The 19,042-nt window shown below is 39.1% G+C and overlaps 2 protein-coding genes across 6 annotated transcripts in view; one reads left to right on the top strand and one right to left on the bottom strand.

Moving 5' to 3' along the window:
• LOC138027934 (inactive tyrosine-protein kinase 7-like) overlaps nucleotides 1-7,806 on the bottom strand; it is a 24,870-nt gene extending 17,064 nt beyond the window's left edge. For both annotated transcript variants that reach the window (XM_068875554.1, XM_068875553.1), the window contains exons 1-2: nucleotides 7,595-7,806; nucleotides 6,807-7,121 (exon numbers count right to left, since the gene is read on the bottom strand). In XM_068875554.1, the coding sequence (XP_068731655.1) occupies nucleotides 6,807-7,121; nucleotides 7,595-7,673 (394 nt within the window). In that variant the 5' untranslated portion in view covers nucleotides 7,674-7,806. The remainder of the gene's footprint in view (nucleotides 1-6,806; nucleotides 7,122-7,594) is intronic.
• The window catches only part of LOC138027938 (uncharacterized), a 26,830-nt gene continuing 7,800 nt past the window's right edge, over nucleotides 13-19,042 (top strand). Inside the window, exons 1-6 of one of the 4 annotated variants that reach the window (XM_068875559.1) lie at nucleotides 13-3,318; nucleotides 13,487-13,606; nucleotides 14,169-14,321; nucleotides 15,109-15,231; nucleotides 15,337-15,394; nucleotides 16,822-16,961. In XM_068875559.1, the coding sequence (XP_068731660.1) occupies nucleotides 13,505-13,606; nucleotides 14,169-14,321; nucleotides 15,109-15,231; nucleotides 15,337-15,394; nucleotides 16,822-16,961 (576 nt within the window). In that variant the 5' untranslated portion in view covers nucleotides 13-3,318; nucleotides 13,487-13,504. Of the gene's footprint in view, nucleotides 3,319-12,618; nucleotides 12,811-13,486; nucleotides 13,607-14,168; nucleotides 14,322-15,108; nucleotides 15,232-15,336; nucleotides 15,395-16,821; nucleotides 16,962-19,042 lie in introns of those variants that run through there. The other 3 variants (XM_068875562.1, XM_068875558.1, XM_068875561.1) reach the window with 3 other exon arrangements.

Below are 19,042 nucleotides of genomic sequence, written 5' to 3' on the forward strand. Positions count from 1 at the left end.
TATGCAGTTATCACTTCTACTTAAATCTGAAATGAGCAGCACATTAAGAAACACCCCTCTTACAAGCTGGTTACTTTTATAGAGACAAAAAAACTAAATACATAATGGAATCCAAAAAATGAAGACTGTAAGCTTTAACAGGACATGAACTTATGACCTGGTTACAAGTTTGGATGCTTAAACCCTGCATTCAAACAAGGTTTGACCAATAATACTTGTCCTGCTATACTGCTAGGACTGAAACTGGCAGAATGTAACATTCCCTTTCTTTTGTATAGAGATTCGTTTCAATCTTTGCGACAAAACCACTCATGGGCTTACAAGTCCTGTACGATTAACATCATCTGTCTCTAATGACAATTTATTACACTGCAACTATTATATTATTGCGTTTGTGGAACGCAAGCCTAATTTTGACCTGTGGCTTTCGAGAGGTGGTTGTCCTGTGCACGGTTATATGCAGGAAAAATCCACATTCCTGAAAGGACACCAAAATTGCCTCCCAGCTCGATTTTTGCAGGGGCATGTCACGGCCAGTAAACTCACTCAGGTACTGTTACTAAAACGTGACAAATTTGTGAACATGTGAGCAGGCCATGTGAGCGCGTCTTTGCGGCTGATCTTTGGTCTTTCTTTCTTTGTGCTAGCGTTGGATTTACCTTTTTGCGGTGGAACTTTGAAGCTGGGTAAGTACTATATTCAATATTCCTTTCGAGTATGATGTTATTTAAACGTTTTGAGCTTAGCATTTATTAATATTGTCTACTTCATTCATCGGGGATAATACTTGAATCAGTTGCAAGGAGTTTGTTTACACTGCCGATAAACGAGCAGACGATTGCAAATGTTTGCTTATGTTTGTGCCACTTCCAGCCGAGAATTAGCTTTTACGCTCAAACATTTGCAGTTAATGTGAGAACATTTAGCCCGAAATTTGAAGGGTAAAAATTGTGAGCCTACGGAAACTGGCGATGTCACGCAACATATCAAAAAATTGCAGTTTGTACAGGGGACCACTTAGCTGGAATCGGACTTTGACATTCAAGTCAGATAGGGAAATCATTTATTTTGGGTATATATATTTACATGACGGCGTCGAACGCACTCTCATAATCTTTGATTACCACTAGTTATAACTAATAACAATAAAAAAAATAAGATTTTTTTAAGGAAAGAAGTTGCAGAGTGTAAATGTTATCGTGACACATGCAGTGGTTGGGGCTTTGGGTATGGTGACAAGCAATTTACAAAGAAGCCTCCAGGAAATTGGAGTGATCTAAGAAGCGCATTTCTGGAGGAAGTAGCACTGCTTGGGACTGAGGCTGGTTACAGTAGCCAGATAACATTTAAGGTGTGAAATGATGATGATGATGATGATGATAAACATTCCTTACAGTAAGTCACTTTTCACAGATAGTTGTTCAAAGCTCTTCAAAAGCAGTGAGAACGACCTGAGATGTTGTTTCAACGACTCAACTTCCCATGCGTCGTTTAAACGACCCTGGCTATCCATGTAAAAAAAGACGCTGGCTGTTCGTGTAACACAACTTGCCACCCGTGAGCATGACTCGTATATCCTTGCAAAAAATGCGGCATTTGTGTTATAATTATCCTCTTCACAGTGAAAGTAAAAATGATCGAAGGACTTAAAACATGAATTACCGGTATCAAGTTCAGTTTACTGTTAGTGATGCATTTCTCATCTTTATCCCTGTACAATTTAAAAGTTATAATTTTTTTTGGAACTGCGAATGACATGCAAAGGCAGCTGCACACTAGCAGTCTTTTTTTGTCAGTGGACACCAAAAATCTTCACTTTAAAGCTAAAGTCACTTTATTTATTTAACGTTGGTAATTTCTTCAGCTACGAGGCCGGTATCAATGTAAGCTGACGGTGCACCCTTTACCCCCCTCCCTCTGTCAGTGCTCCGTTTTACGGGTACTTAAAGCTATAGCTACACAGATCAGAGGAAAGTCAAAACAGACATTGAAGTCACTGAGGATCGAACCGGGGACTTCTCGTTCCGAAAGTCGCGCACTAGCCATCTGAGCCACGACTGCTCTATACAATAATTCTTGGGTTTCTAAACAAAATTCTTTGTTATAATATGTTCATGGAGCTGGTGCAAAAAAAAAGGGTTTGAGAAAACTATGTGATGTTCAACTACCATTTTATGCAAATTTCTGTTGGGAGTCAGGAGTCATGGGTTGATAGTTTCGGCATTGTTGTGTTGCGCTGGACTGAACAAAATTTGATCAACTATGCACGGGCCAATAAATGAATGTCTTGCAGCGATTTCAATCTAAAGCGCCACAAAGTCTTTCATATAAAATGGTTTAACAACGTAATATTGAGACTTAAGTCTGCGATGTTTTCGATTGTTATATTTTAATAACCTGTGTAACTCTTCATGGTGTGTTGCTTGTAAAGTTCAATGCTGTTCCATCTCATCTGTCGCCAAAACTTGCTCGGCCGTTCAGTTGTAATTAATTATAATTAATTTGTTTGATGGTTCATGCTACCCGTGAGAATGACTTTCCTACCTGTTTTTATCTGTCCACTTGCCATGCATTTGGCCATTTGCATGGATAACTCAAGGAAAGCTTTCGCGTGAGAGGTCACATTTACGGTTAAAGAGTTATTATTTACAATAATTGAATTACTCTTTTCCTCCCTAGGGTGAGATTGGACATAAGCTTGTAAAGGTGCCTCTGGCAACCACTATCAGTCCATTATTATTGATCTCACCCACCCACCCAATCCAAGCATGTATGTATGTGAAAGGAGGACAGACCACAACACTAGGGTCCCCCCCCCCCCAATTCTTCAGGAATGTGTGTGTAATAGTCCTTATCTGAAAGACTTCAAAGCGTGAACATTTGTGGGTGTAATTACAGAGGCAGCACAGTTTCTCCTCAGTTATTTAAAGACCCTGACCGTTGGTTCGGCCGGAGTCGAACTCACAACCTCCCACATGGTAGCCCAGTGCTCAACCAACTGAGCCACTATACGTTGTGCACTACTTGTCAGGACTTGACTACAATTCAAAAATGCAGCACAAGTGTGATGTACATGTAAGTGGTATACGTCCAGCTTTATCCACGGTCCCATCTACCCCTTGTGAATGGCAGGACAAGAGGTCTCCACAAGTTTCGATCCTTACAAGCTTAAAAAGTTAATACTTCCTGGGAGGACAAATCAACACGCTTTGAACATGATTTTTACTCCTCCAGAAGAATGCAAGAGATTATCGTGCATTAATTCCTCCAAACTGACCGGTCTGGCTGATCAGTTCTGACAAAAGGAAATCACCTAAGGTTAGTGCAAGGTTTATGTCTTATACACTTCTTTTTTTATCTCAAAATATAGCTAGTTAAGAATATATACAAGAAAAAAGGACTCACTACTAAAGATAAAAATATTGAGAACATTGGCACATAAACATAGCAACATTTTAGAACTGAGGAAAAAGGGGTCAAGAATATAGTTTCAGACTGTTACCTTGACTTACAATCTACAACAGGATAAGATGGGTTCGAAAAATATGTGGTGTCATTCTGGTAATTCCCATGCACCAGACTGGAGTAATAATATTCACCAAACAAGGGTAGATATCTACCACTTTCACCAACAATGAGGTGAATATGTAAATGTCAAAAAATGTAAATGCTTCGTTTTCAGTGAAAGTGCACCACTTTCATGTAGCTATCAAGCTAGTTCACAGGCACTCCACTTTTAATACCAGTAGGCCACTTGCACTAAGAGGTCACGTGACCATTGCTTCCTTTAAACAATGAGTTGGAATCTTGCTGATGCAAAAAATTGACAGAGCACATAAAAATTAGCTTACACCCGAAATTTGAGAGGAAACGCATTTAAGGAAGATATTTTATGGCACTTTGATTTTTCAACAAAGCAGTATGATTTGTATTGGCCGCCATGTTGGAGGGCATACTCTTGCCCTCCAATATGGCGGCCAAAACTACTTTTTGCTTATATCTTGTTAAACGTTTAATAGTTACGCTCAGATGTGCTGTAAACGTTAGCACATATTTTTTTCAACATCCTCCTTGAAGTTTAAGTGCAAAGCTTGTGTTCAGAAAGAAGTAATTCATAATTTTAAAAATCACATTTCGGTCACGTGACCAGCGAGGAACTTACTCATTTTAAGAAAATGGTGCGGGTTTGAAAAACCAAATCACTATTATTATGTTTAAGATATGACCCACTAATCGTTTTTCGAAGGCAAAATCATATAGCTTTCATTTTCATGAAAACTATGTCACATGACCTCTTAGTGCAAATGGCCTGTTGTCTATTAAATTTTACAAAGCGTGGAAGTTGAATCCAAGACAACTGGAAACAAAATCCAAACCAGAAGCGCTTATCAAGTAAATCTGAATTGCTTATTCAACTCCAAGATAGTCAATCAAAATGCATGCATGGAAAGTGCACTATTCACTTAAGTGGTATTATATGTACTAATAATGATGATATTATTATTATTATTGTAACCTTATTCCAAAGCAGAAAATTGGCCTAATAATGCATCATTATAGGTTACTTTTCATAACATATAGTCCAGTCTCAAGGCTTAAAACAGAAACCTTCATCCTGGATAATGAGACCCAAAGTTCACCACAAAAATCAATTAAGCTGCACCACTCGAAACTAATAGTGCGTTATATTTTGCATACGTCGCATACGGTCATACACCTTGTCTTTGCCAATTGTGTTCACCACTAAATCACAACAGCAATCTCAAGGCGACAAAGCATTTAATGACATTAATAATATCAACAACGAAAATAAACCTTATAAGCTTCAAATTCAAAAACTCAGCATTTCAATGAGCAGGTTTGGTTCTTCTGCTCAAATGCAGAAAATAAAGCAGTTAAATTATTACTTTGTAACACCACCTTATCTTTGTTTTGACAAACACCTTGATAAATTGTTGTAGCCAGCATGTGCAGAAAGCAGCAACATTGACTACACATATTACTTTAATCTGGACACCTTCTTTAAGGACCTGCTACGAACACAAACTATTATCGTTGTCTAACAATTTACTGCAACTACCTACCTAGAGATGCATTAATTTTAAATACAGAATTTATTAATGACGTGCCCTAAGGATATCAGGATTAAATCTAAATCTTAGATGAGGTTAGAGATAAGGTTTAGTCCCAAAAGAATGTCTTGAGCCAAGGTGTTAACAGTGCAAGGATATAAATCTTCCCGTCTGTAACAGAAAAAAATTTTCTTCAAAGGGGACATAACACTGACTGCACGAGCTGGACCTTGATGGTCAACGCATTGAGCCCTGAAGCGCCATTGACAAGCAAAATCGTCTGGCGTTAGACAGAGTAAAGTCAATACCTCTCACTCTAACTAACGGAGGTATAAAAATCAAGCTGACGAATCACACAAACTGTATGACCTTCTATTTTACAGGAATATCTAAAAAGGCTCATATCAATGTCATGGACTCACTTGAACAGTTCATATAAACCCCTTCAGCCACAAAATCAATATACACAATGGGACCAAACAAAATTATTCCCTTCCCAAAATCAAAATAAGAAAAGTTTAGGAGCGTTGACAATTAAAGTTGACCAACACACTACAATACCGAAAGCGCCGCCGCCAAAGAAACCTTAAAAGTTTATGAATTCGCAATGAAAAATTTTCCCGGCGTGGAGATGCAAACGACAGCTGTTTTAAACACATGCTAATTATCTTCTAGTGAAAAGAATATGTCAATTCTGTATAATAATAATAATAATTATAAATGATTGAAAATCAAAGTTGACTTCGAATGAACGCAGTATCAGCGTGCAGTACAATATTTTAAATTTCAGGACTAAAATCACTCTAATAAATCAGCAAAATACATCGACAAACATTATTAAAGGAAAATAATTTTAAAGGTTAATTTCATTGATGCGTTACATGATTAGAATTGAATTCTCTCTCATATGTTATCCTTGATCGCTTATAGAGTAAGAGATTGCTTCGCCTTGTACATCAAAAAGAGTTCATTTTAGACTACAGAGGCAGTGCCAAGCCATATATCAGAATGTCTACAAGGGATATTTAACGCCTTAATTCTTCATTGCGGCGTGGTTTGAAGCGCAGAGGCAATCCGCGGAGAAAACGCTAGGATTACCGCAAGAATGCATAATTGTTCCATGCAAAATAAAAAATAAGTAGGCGATCACGTTTCAAAGATTCGAAATCCTGATTACCTTCAAAACACCTTTACTGCACGGTAGCAACAAATGAAAAGCGGTAGACAATCTGCACCCCAAGGAAGAGAGATGAAATAGCAGAATAAACATCTTTAAAAGACATGACATTAAGAATGTCCAGAGAACGATACCGTCCAAATACACGAGAACCGAAAAAAAGCGCAATTCAGAAACAAGACCAGATTTCGACACTTAAAAGCACAGAAGCAAACACAATGAACATTTAGCGGAGAAATTAAAAGCAACTTGTTAATTTCTGGTCTGTCACTTTTTGATTTCATAAAAAGTTCTAGTTAATGAGACAGGCGAAGAAAGTTTTGATACCGTAGAATCTTAGAGATATCTGTACACTTTTCCTTGCCATCTGACAAAGGGAACACCGTTACGTTGTTTATAATTGGAAAAAAACACACAAATTGCAATTTCAGTGATGTTCGATTATAAGTGATGATCAAACTACAATCTCAGTTAAATAGAGCAGGACAAATTTACGCCCTTAAAAATCTCGTGATAGAGGAACTATATGCTCACTCGTGAAAGTGCTTTTCGCTTACCTGTGACACTTAACGTTGCGGATTTGCTGTGTCCCAGAGTTCTCGTTCTGCCTTGTCTTTTGACATAACAGTTATATTCGCCTCGATCATCGAGTTGTGTACTCGTAATTTCTAAAGTACCATCATCTTGTATACTAAACCGAGACAGCGAGTCTGTTTGGATATTTTCTCCATCCTTTACCCAGTGATATTCTATAGCTTTCCCTCCATAGGACGCTGAACATCGAAACGTGACAGTCACTCCTTTTTCCACTGTCTGATTTCTTGGTTGTGCATTCCATGTGAGAGTTGATTGCGAATAAGTAAGCGATGAACCTGAAATGACAGAACAAAATGTTAGGAACGCGTTCCACATGTTGACTCCATCGCTTACCGCCGCCACTAGAGAATTTTTCCTTATCCAATACTTGTGACATTTAACGACTGTTAAAGCTATGCGATAGACAATGAAAAAAAAACACTGAAGTTTGCAATTCCGATTTTAAAAGACACCAGCAAGAACGAGGATAAATAACAGATAGACAACAAAAGATGTCGCCGACTGAGTGCATTTGCTTTCCCTCTAATTTCCGAAGGTGACAAAATAAGGAGCCTCATTTCGCTGACAAACCATCTTGAAGAGCATTTCAAACAATACTTCAAGATTATAAGATGGCGAATTACTTGTTTTCACGCGCTGAAGGGCAAACCTGCAGCAGTGAAAACGAAAATTTTTTTCGAACGCAATCCTGGCCCTTTTGAATAGCGGCAAAGATGTGTCTAATAATTTAAGGCCGAAGTGTGCTTACCTAACAAGACAAAACAAAACCAAGCCCAGAGACTTAAAACTTGAGTATGCCGTCTGCCATGTTTGAAACTGAGGTCCATAGCGACGTTACTGAACTCACAACCAATTCATACAAGAAGCAAGATCAAATCCCTTGCGGTAAGAGAATCTCTCTGGAAATTAGGCCGTATCGGAAATCAAGCGCACTTTGGCTTCAAAGCTTAGTTGAAATGTATCACGTGACTGTCATTCTTAATTATTCTAAGTTACCAGAAGTGAAAATAAACCAATCAGATAACTGCATTAGCCGGCAACTAAATCCAAAAGCGGAAATGACTTTCTGCAGTCCTTATTTATAAAACCCGATTGTCCTTTGTCCTCGTTTAGCACAACACCTTCGCCTGACGTGCTAAAGTTGCTTCCCGAATGTGACTAATTACTTCAGCTGTTATATTCAAAAAACGAGAAAATATGTTTTACAAGTCTTTTTGGAACCGCTTTCAAAAGCGGTCAAAATATGTTGAAAGAATCTCACCGTGTTCCTTGAATAGGAAGTATTGTTATATTCCTAATTAATTCCCTTTGTCGACTCGGAGAACTTGATGTTTTTAGGTACGCATATGAGTTGTCTTTACATCCAAACCATACCAAGAGTTAGTTGCCTCATTTCTGAATTTAATCGCAACTTTCCGGTCGTCAGGCAAAGGCGACTACCAACGCCTCCGAGCACCTTCAAATCATGTCTATAAAATTATAAGTATCTATGTTATGCGTCAAGAAATCTTACTAATAAAAGTTAGAGATTTACCGAAGAAACTCTACTTAAGTGACTCATCAGGCAATCTTTTCACTTATACTCAATCGTTGAAAAGATAATTTGCATAAACGTAGCAAAAAAAGATCTTCCGCTTTAAACAATTTTATGGAAGAACTGAAACATTACGTGCATGAACATGAAACGAATCTGGCTCTTCTATTTTGCTGTCAAAATCAACATAGGTTTCCTTTTGTACACATGTCTTCAGCTTTCGAATGAGCAATTATTAGACCACAAAGTTTGGCGCTGCCGAAACATTTCTAATTACTTTAAGCACATGGCAGGAAGATAACCAAAGTATCCGTATCGTAAAAAAGAATCCGAAAAAAAAGAAGAAAATTGTGAATTTGTAGGGGGGGGGGGGGGGGGGGGTTGGTTTCGATAAAGTAGTCAGGAGAAAAGTTTGATGGGTCATGCTGTAAGGCTTGCAATTTCTTTCGTCAGCAGTGCGGATTATCTTACTGGCTTCCGATCTGGAGGAATCATGCGTAAATGACTTGGCAGAAATCCGCGTGAATTGACAAATCTGTAGGAAACTTTCACGGCATGTTTATTTGATACCGTTGTGTTCTAACAGCCGATGTCATGGAAACCCCGTCTGAAAAAAAAAGTAAACTTCTTTTTAAAAAACATACCAGAGATGGATATATTTTTAAAAATTTTAAAATTTGGTGAAAATGTAACTTCATACCGTTTCAAAGAGGATGGGTTCCATTTCTGAGCATGAAACAGGGTCACACTGACACAGTCAGTAGCACTCGCGGCCTTCAACAAATTTAACCGAGGGTTTAATTTTGATGAGGTTTGCAAGTATTCGTGTTCTATAATCTCGACACAGAGGTTTTTCTCTGGTACCTCCGATTTTCCTGTTACGTGAAAGGAGGAAAACATTTGATTTGATTTGTAGGACCTCGTAGTCTTCCCATTGGTAGACCTCTTTTTCTTTACTACGATGAGCTCTCGAATTTAAAAACAGTACACTTACTATTTTTATTTGCTGTAATTCTCCATTCAAGCAAGACTGATAGCGTGATCAGTGTTTCGCATTGTAGTGCTTTCCAGCGATAATTTGTCTCCACGAGGCGTTAAAGGCCTGGACTGGGTACTGCGATCAAATCTCGATCGATAAAGTCAAGCAGTTTTGCCTAAATATTTTAGTTGTTTCATGGAATACCACTAACAATTATTCAGTATAAGTGAGTCCGACTTGATCATTTCTTCACTCGAATCGCCTTTTCTGGTCATCGAGAAAACTCACGTCTCATATCAAATTGATACGTAAGGATTATGATGATGTAAATTGTCAAGTGTTTAATTAGGTTGTAAGTGACCTATCAAATTCAAGGTTGGTAGTTGATGGCTTGAAAATTCTTTAACATTTTTTAAAAGTTTGGGGTGCCAGCCCTTCGTAACAACCATCTACTAAAGAAGAATAGAATGCACTTTTAGCTTAGAGTCGTCACAATCTTCGGTTCAAATTGAATAGAATATTCACCGCGGGCAAGAAAACGAATGAAGTCGCAAACTGATCATCTCCTAGATAGCATGATAGCTCAGGTGACAGAGCTGCTGTGTAGCACGATTTCCTGGACATGTGTTCGAGTCCAGTTACTCCCTCAGGCTAGAACACGGAATAATGAATGAACAATTTGTATAGTAAATCAGTCCATGTTTTATCGATATACTCAAGTGCGTTCCAAGACAGTGAGACGGGAAAGATATATTACAAATGAAACGACATCATGGCTGAGAAACCCACCTGCTGCGATGGCAACCAATAAGGCCCCATCAGCCCATACTAATGGGTTTTAAACGCATACGTTTGTAGGCCTTTTCGCCCGAAAACGTTAAGTTGATGTGAAAACGGACTTTCGAAAACCGTTTCAAAAGAGTAGCGTTCTGAAAACACCCCAGTTTAAGTGTAGACAGGAGAAACCGGAGCCATTTGAAATCGATGACGCCGGGGCTCAGAAAACGATTGAAAACTATGAAGTAAAAAGCGCCTGCAAATATTGCCTGTCTTCGATGATTCCGGGGGCCCGTTTCTCAAAAATTCCGAAACGTTTTCGGGCCCGAATAGCAACTTTTCAAACTGCGATCCGCTTATTCTAGAAAGCTGGTCTTTTAACATATTTTCAAGACCAGAACCTGAAAAAACAAAATATTTCATACCTTGAAATTTTTCCCTTCTGATGATACAGAGGGATTTATGTTTCCTGAAATTCGCCCGAAAGGGGACTCTGGACAAAATGCCGAGTCAGTTGTGGTTCAGAGCTTATTGCTCCCAGAGGGTTTTTTCGGGTATCCAGGTTTTTCCCTCTTAGCTTAAATGGACATTTTATTTGTTCTTCTTTAATTTGTTTTTTTCGGTCTCCTCACAGTTTAGTAGAACACTTTTAGCCTGCTAGATAAGCTTGGGAATATTACAATTATACTACTTTTGAACTGCGTCCTTTTCAGTTAAGAAACCTGTAGGGTAAAACGCTCAGGAAAAGCAGTGTCCAGAAGGCCGATTTTTTTGAGGGAAGGCGGTGGGTAGATTCTGTAGACGCAAAAAATACCACTAACCTGGGCATCACGTTAGTTGCACGTTGCTTGTCTGCTGGTGAATTATTAGGGACTTTAAGATCTACGACGCGGTGGTCGACGAGAACGCCACGAAACAACAATATCATTGGTTAAAAGAGGAAAAATAATCGTGCTGCACGTGCTCACGCATTTTAGCTCATATTCGTGCGGTTCTCTGCGCAACAACGACTGAAATCACCAAATTTGAGGTTTTGACGACAACGTGAGCGTTCAAATGTGAATCTTTCGTTCTCTATTTTTGCTCTGAAACCGCTCGTACCAATTTATTTTTAGGATACTTCGGCCACATTGTAAGACGCGAACGAGGTGGCCAAACCGCGAGAAACTTACGATAGTGCAACGTTATATTTTGAGGTGACGTTTTCGTCGACGTCGGCGTCGTAGATCTTAAACTCCCTAATGGTTTCCATGGCTGAACGTACCTGGTATCCACGGTAAAGTGGTTGACTATCACGCGGAGGCTGGAGGTCAATACCAGAACGTGCATGGTCTCCACTTTTAAAACAGTTTTTTTTTAGCAGATGACGAAAATGCATTAGCGTGGATGAGGCGTATAACTAAGATTGTAGACTAGCACAAAAGTCGATTTCTAACTTCGGCGAGAGAGCCGATCACAGACTACGGATTAAACCAATCGTTGAAACTCAGAAAAAAAAAAAAGAAATATCCGAGTTTTCTTTCATTTTGTTCCATATCTGGGTGAACTTCTGAACACAGGAGACTTCATTTCCGTTTTTCATGTATTCTACCATTGCAGTGTGTCAGTGACTGTTATTTTCTCTGACAATAATTTGTTTTTCTTGGCAAGACTAAGGGCGTTTAAAGGCCTCCGTCTTTGTAAACAATACACTGTTGACAGGACATTACAAAGAATAAACAAATCAAGTGTGCTTTTTCAATTTTAATATATACATTTTTTCGTTTGTCCTTCCGTCCCTAAAGTGGGTAGATGATGTACGTTGGGGGCCTGACAGGACCCTGGGCGAGCGTGGAGGTCGTGGCCCTATGTCCAAAAGAACTTTGTGTGTTGGATATTGATATCTATTTGGTGTGAGGTTGATATTTGCGAAGAAGGAAACATCTATGCATTAGTATTTATTCAATTTCAAATTTAGTACACGCGCATCGAGGGTGTTGGTACAAACGGAATAAAAACGGATCTTATATTTTGGAGGACACTGAATAAAATTGGTAATTACGTGAGAGAAGAGTAACACTTCCGTGACGCCAGAGGAAGATCCTTTAACCCGTGATCAACAAGTCTTAACATGGAAAAAATAGGTGGATCTCAAAAAATAAAACATCATCGATTAAAAACAAGATTGACCTTGGAAAGAGTTCTTCCTCACTTGTTTAAAATGCTGGGGATTTGGAAAGAGATGGTTCTTGTTTAGCACTTTTTTAACATGAGAGGTATTTGACCTGATCAGTAGAGAGGTTAGAAACGAGATCGAGTCCTTTTATCCCATTGGGAAAGAATGAAATCTGCAAACTTGCGATTGATTCACAGTTTTGAGACCGAATTTAAGTGACATCTGTCTATTTGAATTGCTCATTTGAAATGTAAAATGTTTCAGCTTCAGGTTTTTGTCATCGTCATGTTGTTTAGCATTCTGGATGTGACAGACCACCCCATAATTTCTGTGGAAGTGATGTGGCGGAAATTGAAATAATTAAAAATTATGTAACTTGATAAAAAAAGTCAGTCTTTTTTTTAAATCCAAACTTTGCACTTCGGATCCGACTCAGACGTTGCGAACTGCTTTATGGGATATGTTTCCAAGATGGCTGCGGCTCTGTGGAGTGCAGTTGCCGAATCTCTCACTTTGAAGGTAAAGGCTCAGTTAGCGGTAAATATTTGTGCATATGGAAGCGTGTTGGTACACAGAAATGCTTGGTTTACCTGTAATAAAATGTCATAATGTCCGGAAACCGGACTGGACCATTAAAATACTCCACGGCCGAAATTTGTCCAATTTCGAGTAAATCTGCAGCGGAGTAGCGTTTGCGCAGTCGACAGTGGTTACGTGCACTCTTCTTCTCAATGTGGCCTGGGATACTGCTGTACATACTGCTGCATGTGGGTTGAGTTCGTTGGTTCTCTACTCTGCCCCGAGTGGTTTTACTCCGCAGCTCAGGGCATTCAATATAATTTGAAATTGGCGGCTGGTTTGAGTAGAGTAACCAACTGTGTCAACATGGCGACTTATGGCGCCAAAACGCCCAGCATTTGCAAAGGTCACATGTACAGGCCATTGTTTTACCAATTTAGAAAGAATCCTAAACGTTTATTAAAGCTAACCTTAGGCCTAATTAGGCCAAAACAAAAAGTTTACAAAGTTTTTAGGCCTAATATTAGCATTGGTAAATGGTAAGGGTTGTTAATGTTTCTGTATAATTTGGTAAAACAATGACGTGCGACCTTTGTTTTGTACTTGCCCCCAAAAAGCCACAAAATTGATGATCATGTTGAAAGTTCGTTAAAGATCCTGTGATGTTTTTTGTCAGGTGAGTGACTGCAAGTACATGAGATGCGCAGGACACTTTGCTTTTAGAGCTGTGAATACAAGATCAGGCCCGCAGCCGACTAGACGTGTAAAACAAGTTAAACCAGTAAAACGATCTATGGTGAGCCAGCAAAAAGGCTTTGTATCGCACCTTTATTTGTCTGTTAGTTCCGTTTAACCCTTTCAGCCCCGATAGTGCCAAATGGCACTTATAGATTTTATTCTGTCTAATGCCAGACGATTTTACTCGTCAATGGGGAACCCCTCGGGGCTTAAAGGGTTAAGCTAACAGCGTGAAAAAACTATGTCCTCGTTTAACCCTTTCAGCCCCGATAGTGCCAAATGGCACTTACAGATTTTACTCTGTCTAACGCCAGACGATTTTACTCGTCAATGGGGAACCCCTCGGGGCTTAAAGGGTTAAGGGAAGTTGTAAAACAAATAATATTAATTTTGGGTGGAAATTTATGGATTTAGTTGGAGCAGTGAGACTGAAATGTTCATGCACCGGACTTGAAAATCGGAGGTTCCTGGATGCAAGTTCCACTCTGGTTACCATCTGTAGTTCAAGATCTTGGTGGTTAGGGATTTGGTTGACTAGGCTTGTAAATAGCCAACTGAAAGACACTGAAAGGGAATGATAAATAAATTAACCCTAAAAGGCTATATTCTATCATATACAGGATATGAAATCTGCACTCACAAAGCAATTAAACAGGCGGAGAGATTTGACACATCGGACCAATCTCAACACCCGGCTTAAACCAAGAATAGCAGTGACAGAGGAATCTGTCTCTAGAGGAAGGAGAGAGATTGTGATTGAGCCATCATGTCAAGTAAGCTTACTGTAGATTAGAAAGAGTGTTCTTTGTAAAATGCTTGAAGATTAATGTATTCTAGTAAATTTATTGAGTTAAGTGAGTCATTTAACTAAAGGCTTTTGGGACTGTCTCATTACAAATCAATGTTTATTTTCGCAATTCACGGAACGTATCCTGTAGAATGAATTAATAATATTTAATATTTTTTTAACACCTGCACATGCGACATACTCTCTGTTGTTAGAGGTTTGCACAAAGACTCGTGAAACATTGGATGATGGCTCGTGCTCAAACTTAACAATTTGAAGCCAACTTTACATCAACTTTTTTTAAGACCATCTTGTAGCCATTTAGCACCCATTTACCCCTTTGACGTCCAAACGGGCCTAAACCGGCCAGACGATTTTACTCGTCAATGGGGAACCCCTGCGAGTCAATGGGTAAATAAGTTGTGCACAATGTTTGGGCATATTGATGTATTAGTACATAATGTCTGTTTTTTGTAATACACTACACTCAAACAGGCTGTAATGCCCCAAATATCATCTGAAGATTGTATCAGTTTGGTTAGATTGTTACTTTTGTGTACCTTTGTGTGTAGAATTTAAGTGATAAAGTTTTAACATGTAAGTAATCAGGTTTGTTAAAAGGCTTTACTGCCAACATCTGTGTTTCAAAAGCAGAAAAAAATCTGCTAACCAACACCGCAGCACAGTAGCTGGCCAAGGCAAGAAAGGAGGTGGTGCAGTTTGATGGCAGCTGGTTTACTGGTAAGTTTCATACCAAAATTTTGTTTCTACAGAATCCTGCTTTCACACCTGGAGACAACCAGATACAAGTGACATCATTCCATTCTCTGGGCATAAGAGGTGATGTCCTCAAGGGTTTAGAGAACCTCTCAATTACTAAACCTACAGTAACCCAGGTAACCAATACCGCAGAGAATAGCATATCTGTGAACAAATTTTGCTGCAGATTTACATGCCAAATGAAAAGGCTTGGGTCATTCTTCTGTTGTTTCATTTCACAGATGACAACCATTCCTCCAATCCTCAAGAAAGAACATGTTCTGTGTGCAGCGCAAACAGGTAAAACAAAAAAAGATTAAAATTTGCAAGGTGTAGCTTTAGCCACATCATTATATGAAATGACCTAACTATGCTGCCCCAAGGTACCCAGTCTTTGGGAAGGTAGTTGCTTGGCAATGCGTGAAATGACAACACTGAAAAATCAGAGTCCTAGCCAGGATTTGAACCTTATGTCCAGGGGTGCAGGGATGGCGGAGTGGTGAGAGCACTGACTTCCCACCAGTGTGGCCTGGGTTCATTTCCCAGACTCAGCGTCATATGTGGGTTGAGTTTGTTGGAGCTCTGCTCTGCACTGAGAGGTTTTTCTCCAGATACTGCAGTTTTTCCCTCTCCTCAAAAACCAACAGGTGACATGATTTGCATTAAGAATTGTTAATTTCAGTTTCAGTGTCCCCAATTAGTGCTGCAGTGCTAGAATGACTAGACACTTGAATAAAGTTCCTTTCCTTTCCTTTTTTATGACCTCCGTAACACCGGTCAGATGCTCTACCCATTGAGCTACTGAAAATTCCTGGGGAGCTAGGGCATTTAATAATGTACGGGTAAGTCCTGAATGGATAACGTGTCCTGCTGGTCTGTCTGCACTTACGTCCAGTAATGCAAGTGATATGGTGCACACCCAATTTTGACATCTAACGTGAAGTGTTCCTTTTAGTCTAAGCATTTCCTCCCTATTTCTAACAATAAGGCTAAGGTAAAGGTTAGCATTATTTAGGAAGCAGTGCAGCCCAGTGGTTAGGACGCTTGACTTAGACCCGGAGTTCACGTGTTGGAAGACTCATTCTGACCATTCGTTGAATTTCTTCCTGGTAGTCCCTAGTTCAACTTCTCGGCTGCTTCTGTAAATAGCCAACTATTTTTTAACAGTTGTTGTTGTGGTCTGTCGTTTCATTCATTGCGTTTCATTGGCCCTGAAAAGCCCTTATGGGGAGTGGCCAATCAATTATGTATTGTAGTGTATTGTATTGTATTTTTAGGTCAGGGTAAATGCTGCAGAATCGACCCCAGGCCACATTGGTGGGAGATGAGTGCAATCACCACTACACCATCCCTGGCCTCCTATTTTTAGAACTACAAACACTAACCAGAACGGTGCTGTTTTCCTTCTTTATAACTTGTCTTGATGCTATCACATTTTAAGTATAATTACAGAGGTGATAATTGAAAATTCTATGTGCCGATTGGCTGCCGTTGAGGTGATTGTGCAAGTAGTGAATTTCTAAATTCCAATTCAATGGGATGCAGGACCTGCCTGAAAACTACTTGCGCATGAGTGGAGCTTCCTGGGTAAATAAATATAAAAAAATAAAAATAAAAATTATCATTATTATCATAAAACATCTTGTGCTTTCAGCTCCCTATCACAGACCACGTTCAAGAAAATTAGGGGAAAGAATCTGATTCTGGTTGCTTTCTGTTTTTGTTAGGTACAGGGAAGACACTTGCTTACCTTTTACCAATTGTTCATCATCTGAAAGAAGAACATGACCAGGGTTTGATATCCCGTGTTAAAAGACCCAGAGTGTTGATTGTTGTACCAAGTAGAGAACTTGCTTTCCAAGTATTGGTAAGTTTAGTTGCGAGTGACTTTTTTTGTATTTGTATTGCCTTTTTGGCACAATCTCGCATAATTTGGCGAACAGCAGATTCAACTACGAGTTCCTGACTGAGTACAAGTTCGACTTTCTAACCTGTGATCCCTCATTCACTGTTTACCGGATCATTGCATTTGTTAACATTCACATGGGTTCTCATTTCACAATATAAACAAGTCAATAACGTTGAGACATCAGTCTTCAAAACCAGAGTTAGTAGACTACTAACTCTGTCAAAACAAAGCAACTTACTTTAATCTATCAAGTGAAGCTATGATCCTCGCAGTTATGAGTGCAATGTTAGCAATTGTGTAGAGAAGCCTGAAAATTCAGGACTTGAGCGGGGTTTGAATCTGTGACCTCGCGATACCAGTGCAATGCTCTAACCAACTGTGCTATAAAGCCGCTGACGTTGGGAGCTCTGGTCAATTTTCGGAAAATATCTGTTCGAAAGACGATTTGAGATGTAGAATTTTCGGAACGTTTGTTGTAAAATTTCTTGCTTGCCTGCCTGTCCTAGGATTTTCGAACATCTAAAAGATGGTATAATTGCCCATTTAAAACGAATTTTTACCCTAAAAAGCTCACCTAGAATTTTCGGGAGCCATTTTTCTGGCTGAAAATTTCGAAAAGGTAAGTTTAATCCCTATAATTTTCGGATCACTAGACTTTCAGCTAGGGAATCCAAACAGATGAAAAATTTTTAGGGAATAAAAATATGCCTATATCTACCGTTTAAATACTAAAATGCGTTTAACAATGCTCTTTTTGCGTGGTTTTGAACTACATTCTCATTGGGTGCCCCTGATTTTTCACAACTTCAAGGATCATAGCTTCACTTTATTTCATATCCCCAGTTCAATATATGATCCACTTCATATATCATTTCATTCGTTGCTTTAGTCTGTCAAACGTTAAAGAAAGTTGTTTTGTTTTTGACCTGACCCTTGCGTTCCGAGCTTGAGTGGGTACCACCAAATATCTTAATTTTCCAGTCATACCAATAACCTGACCAATTTTTAATCAGAATTCCTCAACGCGAGTTTTCAATTTCAAAGTTTCTCAACTATGAAAATTCCTGTAGGCTTAAAGTACCTCTGCGATAAAATAATCTTTCTTTTCTTCCATTTAATGTTCACATGGGCTGAACATGCTCACAACATGGTCAGGGAGACTCGAGGTCTAGGGGGGAGGGGGTGGGGGAAAGACTGCACTTGCTTCTTCTCATTGAATTCTGTTCCGCTAATGTCCAGGTGAAAGCTGTCAATGTAATTTACGCAGTAATTGTTACGAACCAGTTTTTTTTCATAGTTTTGTTTCTTACCGCATATGCAGAAGTCGGGATTAAAGCCATGACCTTAGACAGAAACCAGATTTACTTATCATCGCGATAACATTTTAATTCCCCTTTTATCCGTCTTGAGAATAACAACGTATGCTATAAAAGTGACGACATTGTAGAAGGACATAGTGATTAGGTGAAAAGCCGATTTGTTAGTCCTTCCTTAAAGCTTAAGTCGCGCCCTGTTTAAAAATAAACTCTTATCATGCACAGAGTAGGGAACCGAAGAACTTACTCGTTTCATAAAATTTTCTGTCCCCATCTCAGTGTATGTCGTTTAAAACTATATATCCGTGAAATGGGTAACATGCTGATTTTGCCGCGGGATGTTTTTTTAACAGTTCGACTTATCCAGATTTCGTGGATTTCCTGTCTCTATTTTTAATCAGGAAATCCATCAGCAAGATTTCTTAAACCCGCGGCGATTACCCATTCACAGAGTGCGACTGCTGACTGACAAAGGGTTTGTTTTAAAGTGGTACTATGATAAAAAAAAATCGCTTCCTTTTTTCAGATTTTGAAAGTGTGTTTGCTTAACACGTGCTTGGCAAAAATTTGAGCTTTGATTTTTATCCAAAGGTTGTTTACTTTGAGTGTAAGTTTTAGATTTCGCGGTCAGCCTTTAGTCACGTTCAAAACTAACCGACTGGACCTCAGAGGGTTAGATCTAGGGAAAAGTGGCGTCATTCACTCAATTTCTTAAAATTTCAG

This window comes from Montipora capricornis, chromosome 12 (genome assembly GCF_036669925.1).
Source record: "Montipora capricornis isolate CH-2021 chromosome 12, ASM3666992v2, whole genome shotgun sequence".
NCBI lineage: Eukaryota > Metazoa > Cnidaria > Anthozoa > Scleractinia > Acroporidae > Montipora > Montipora capricornis.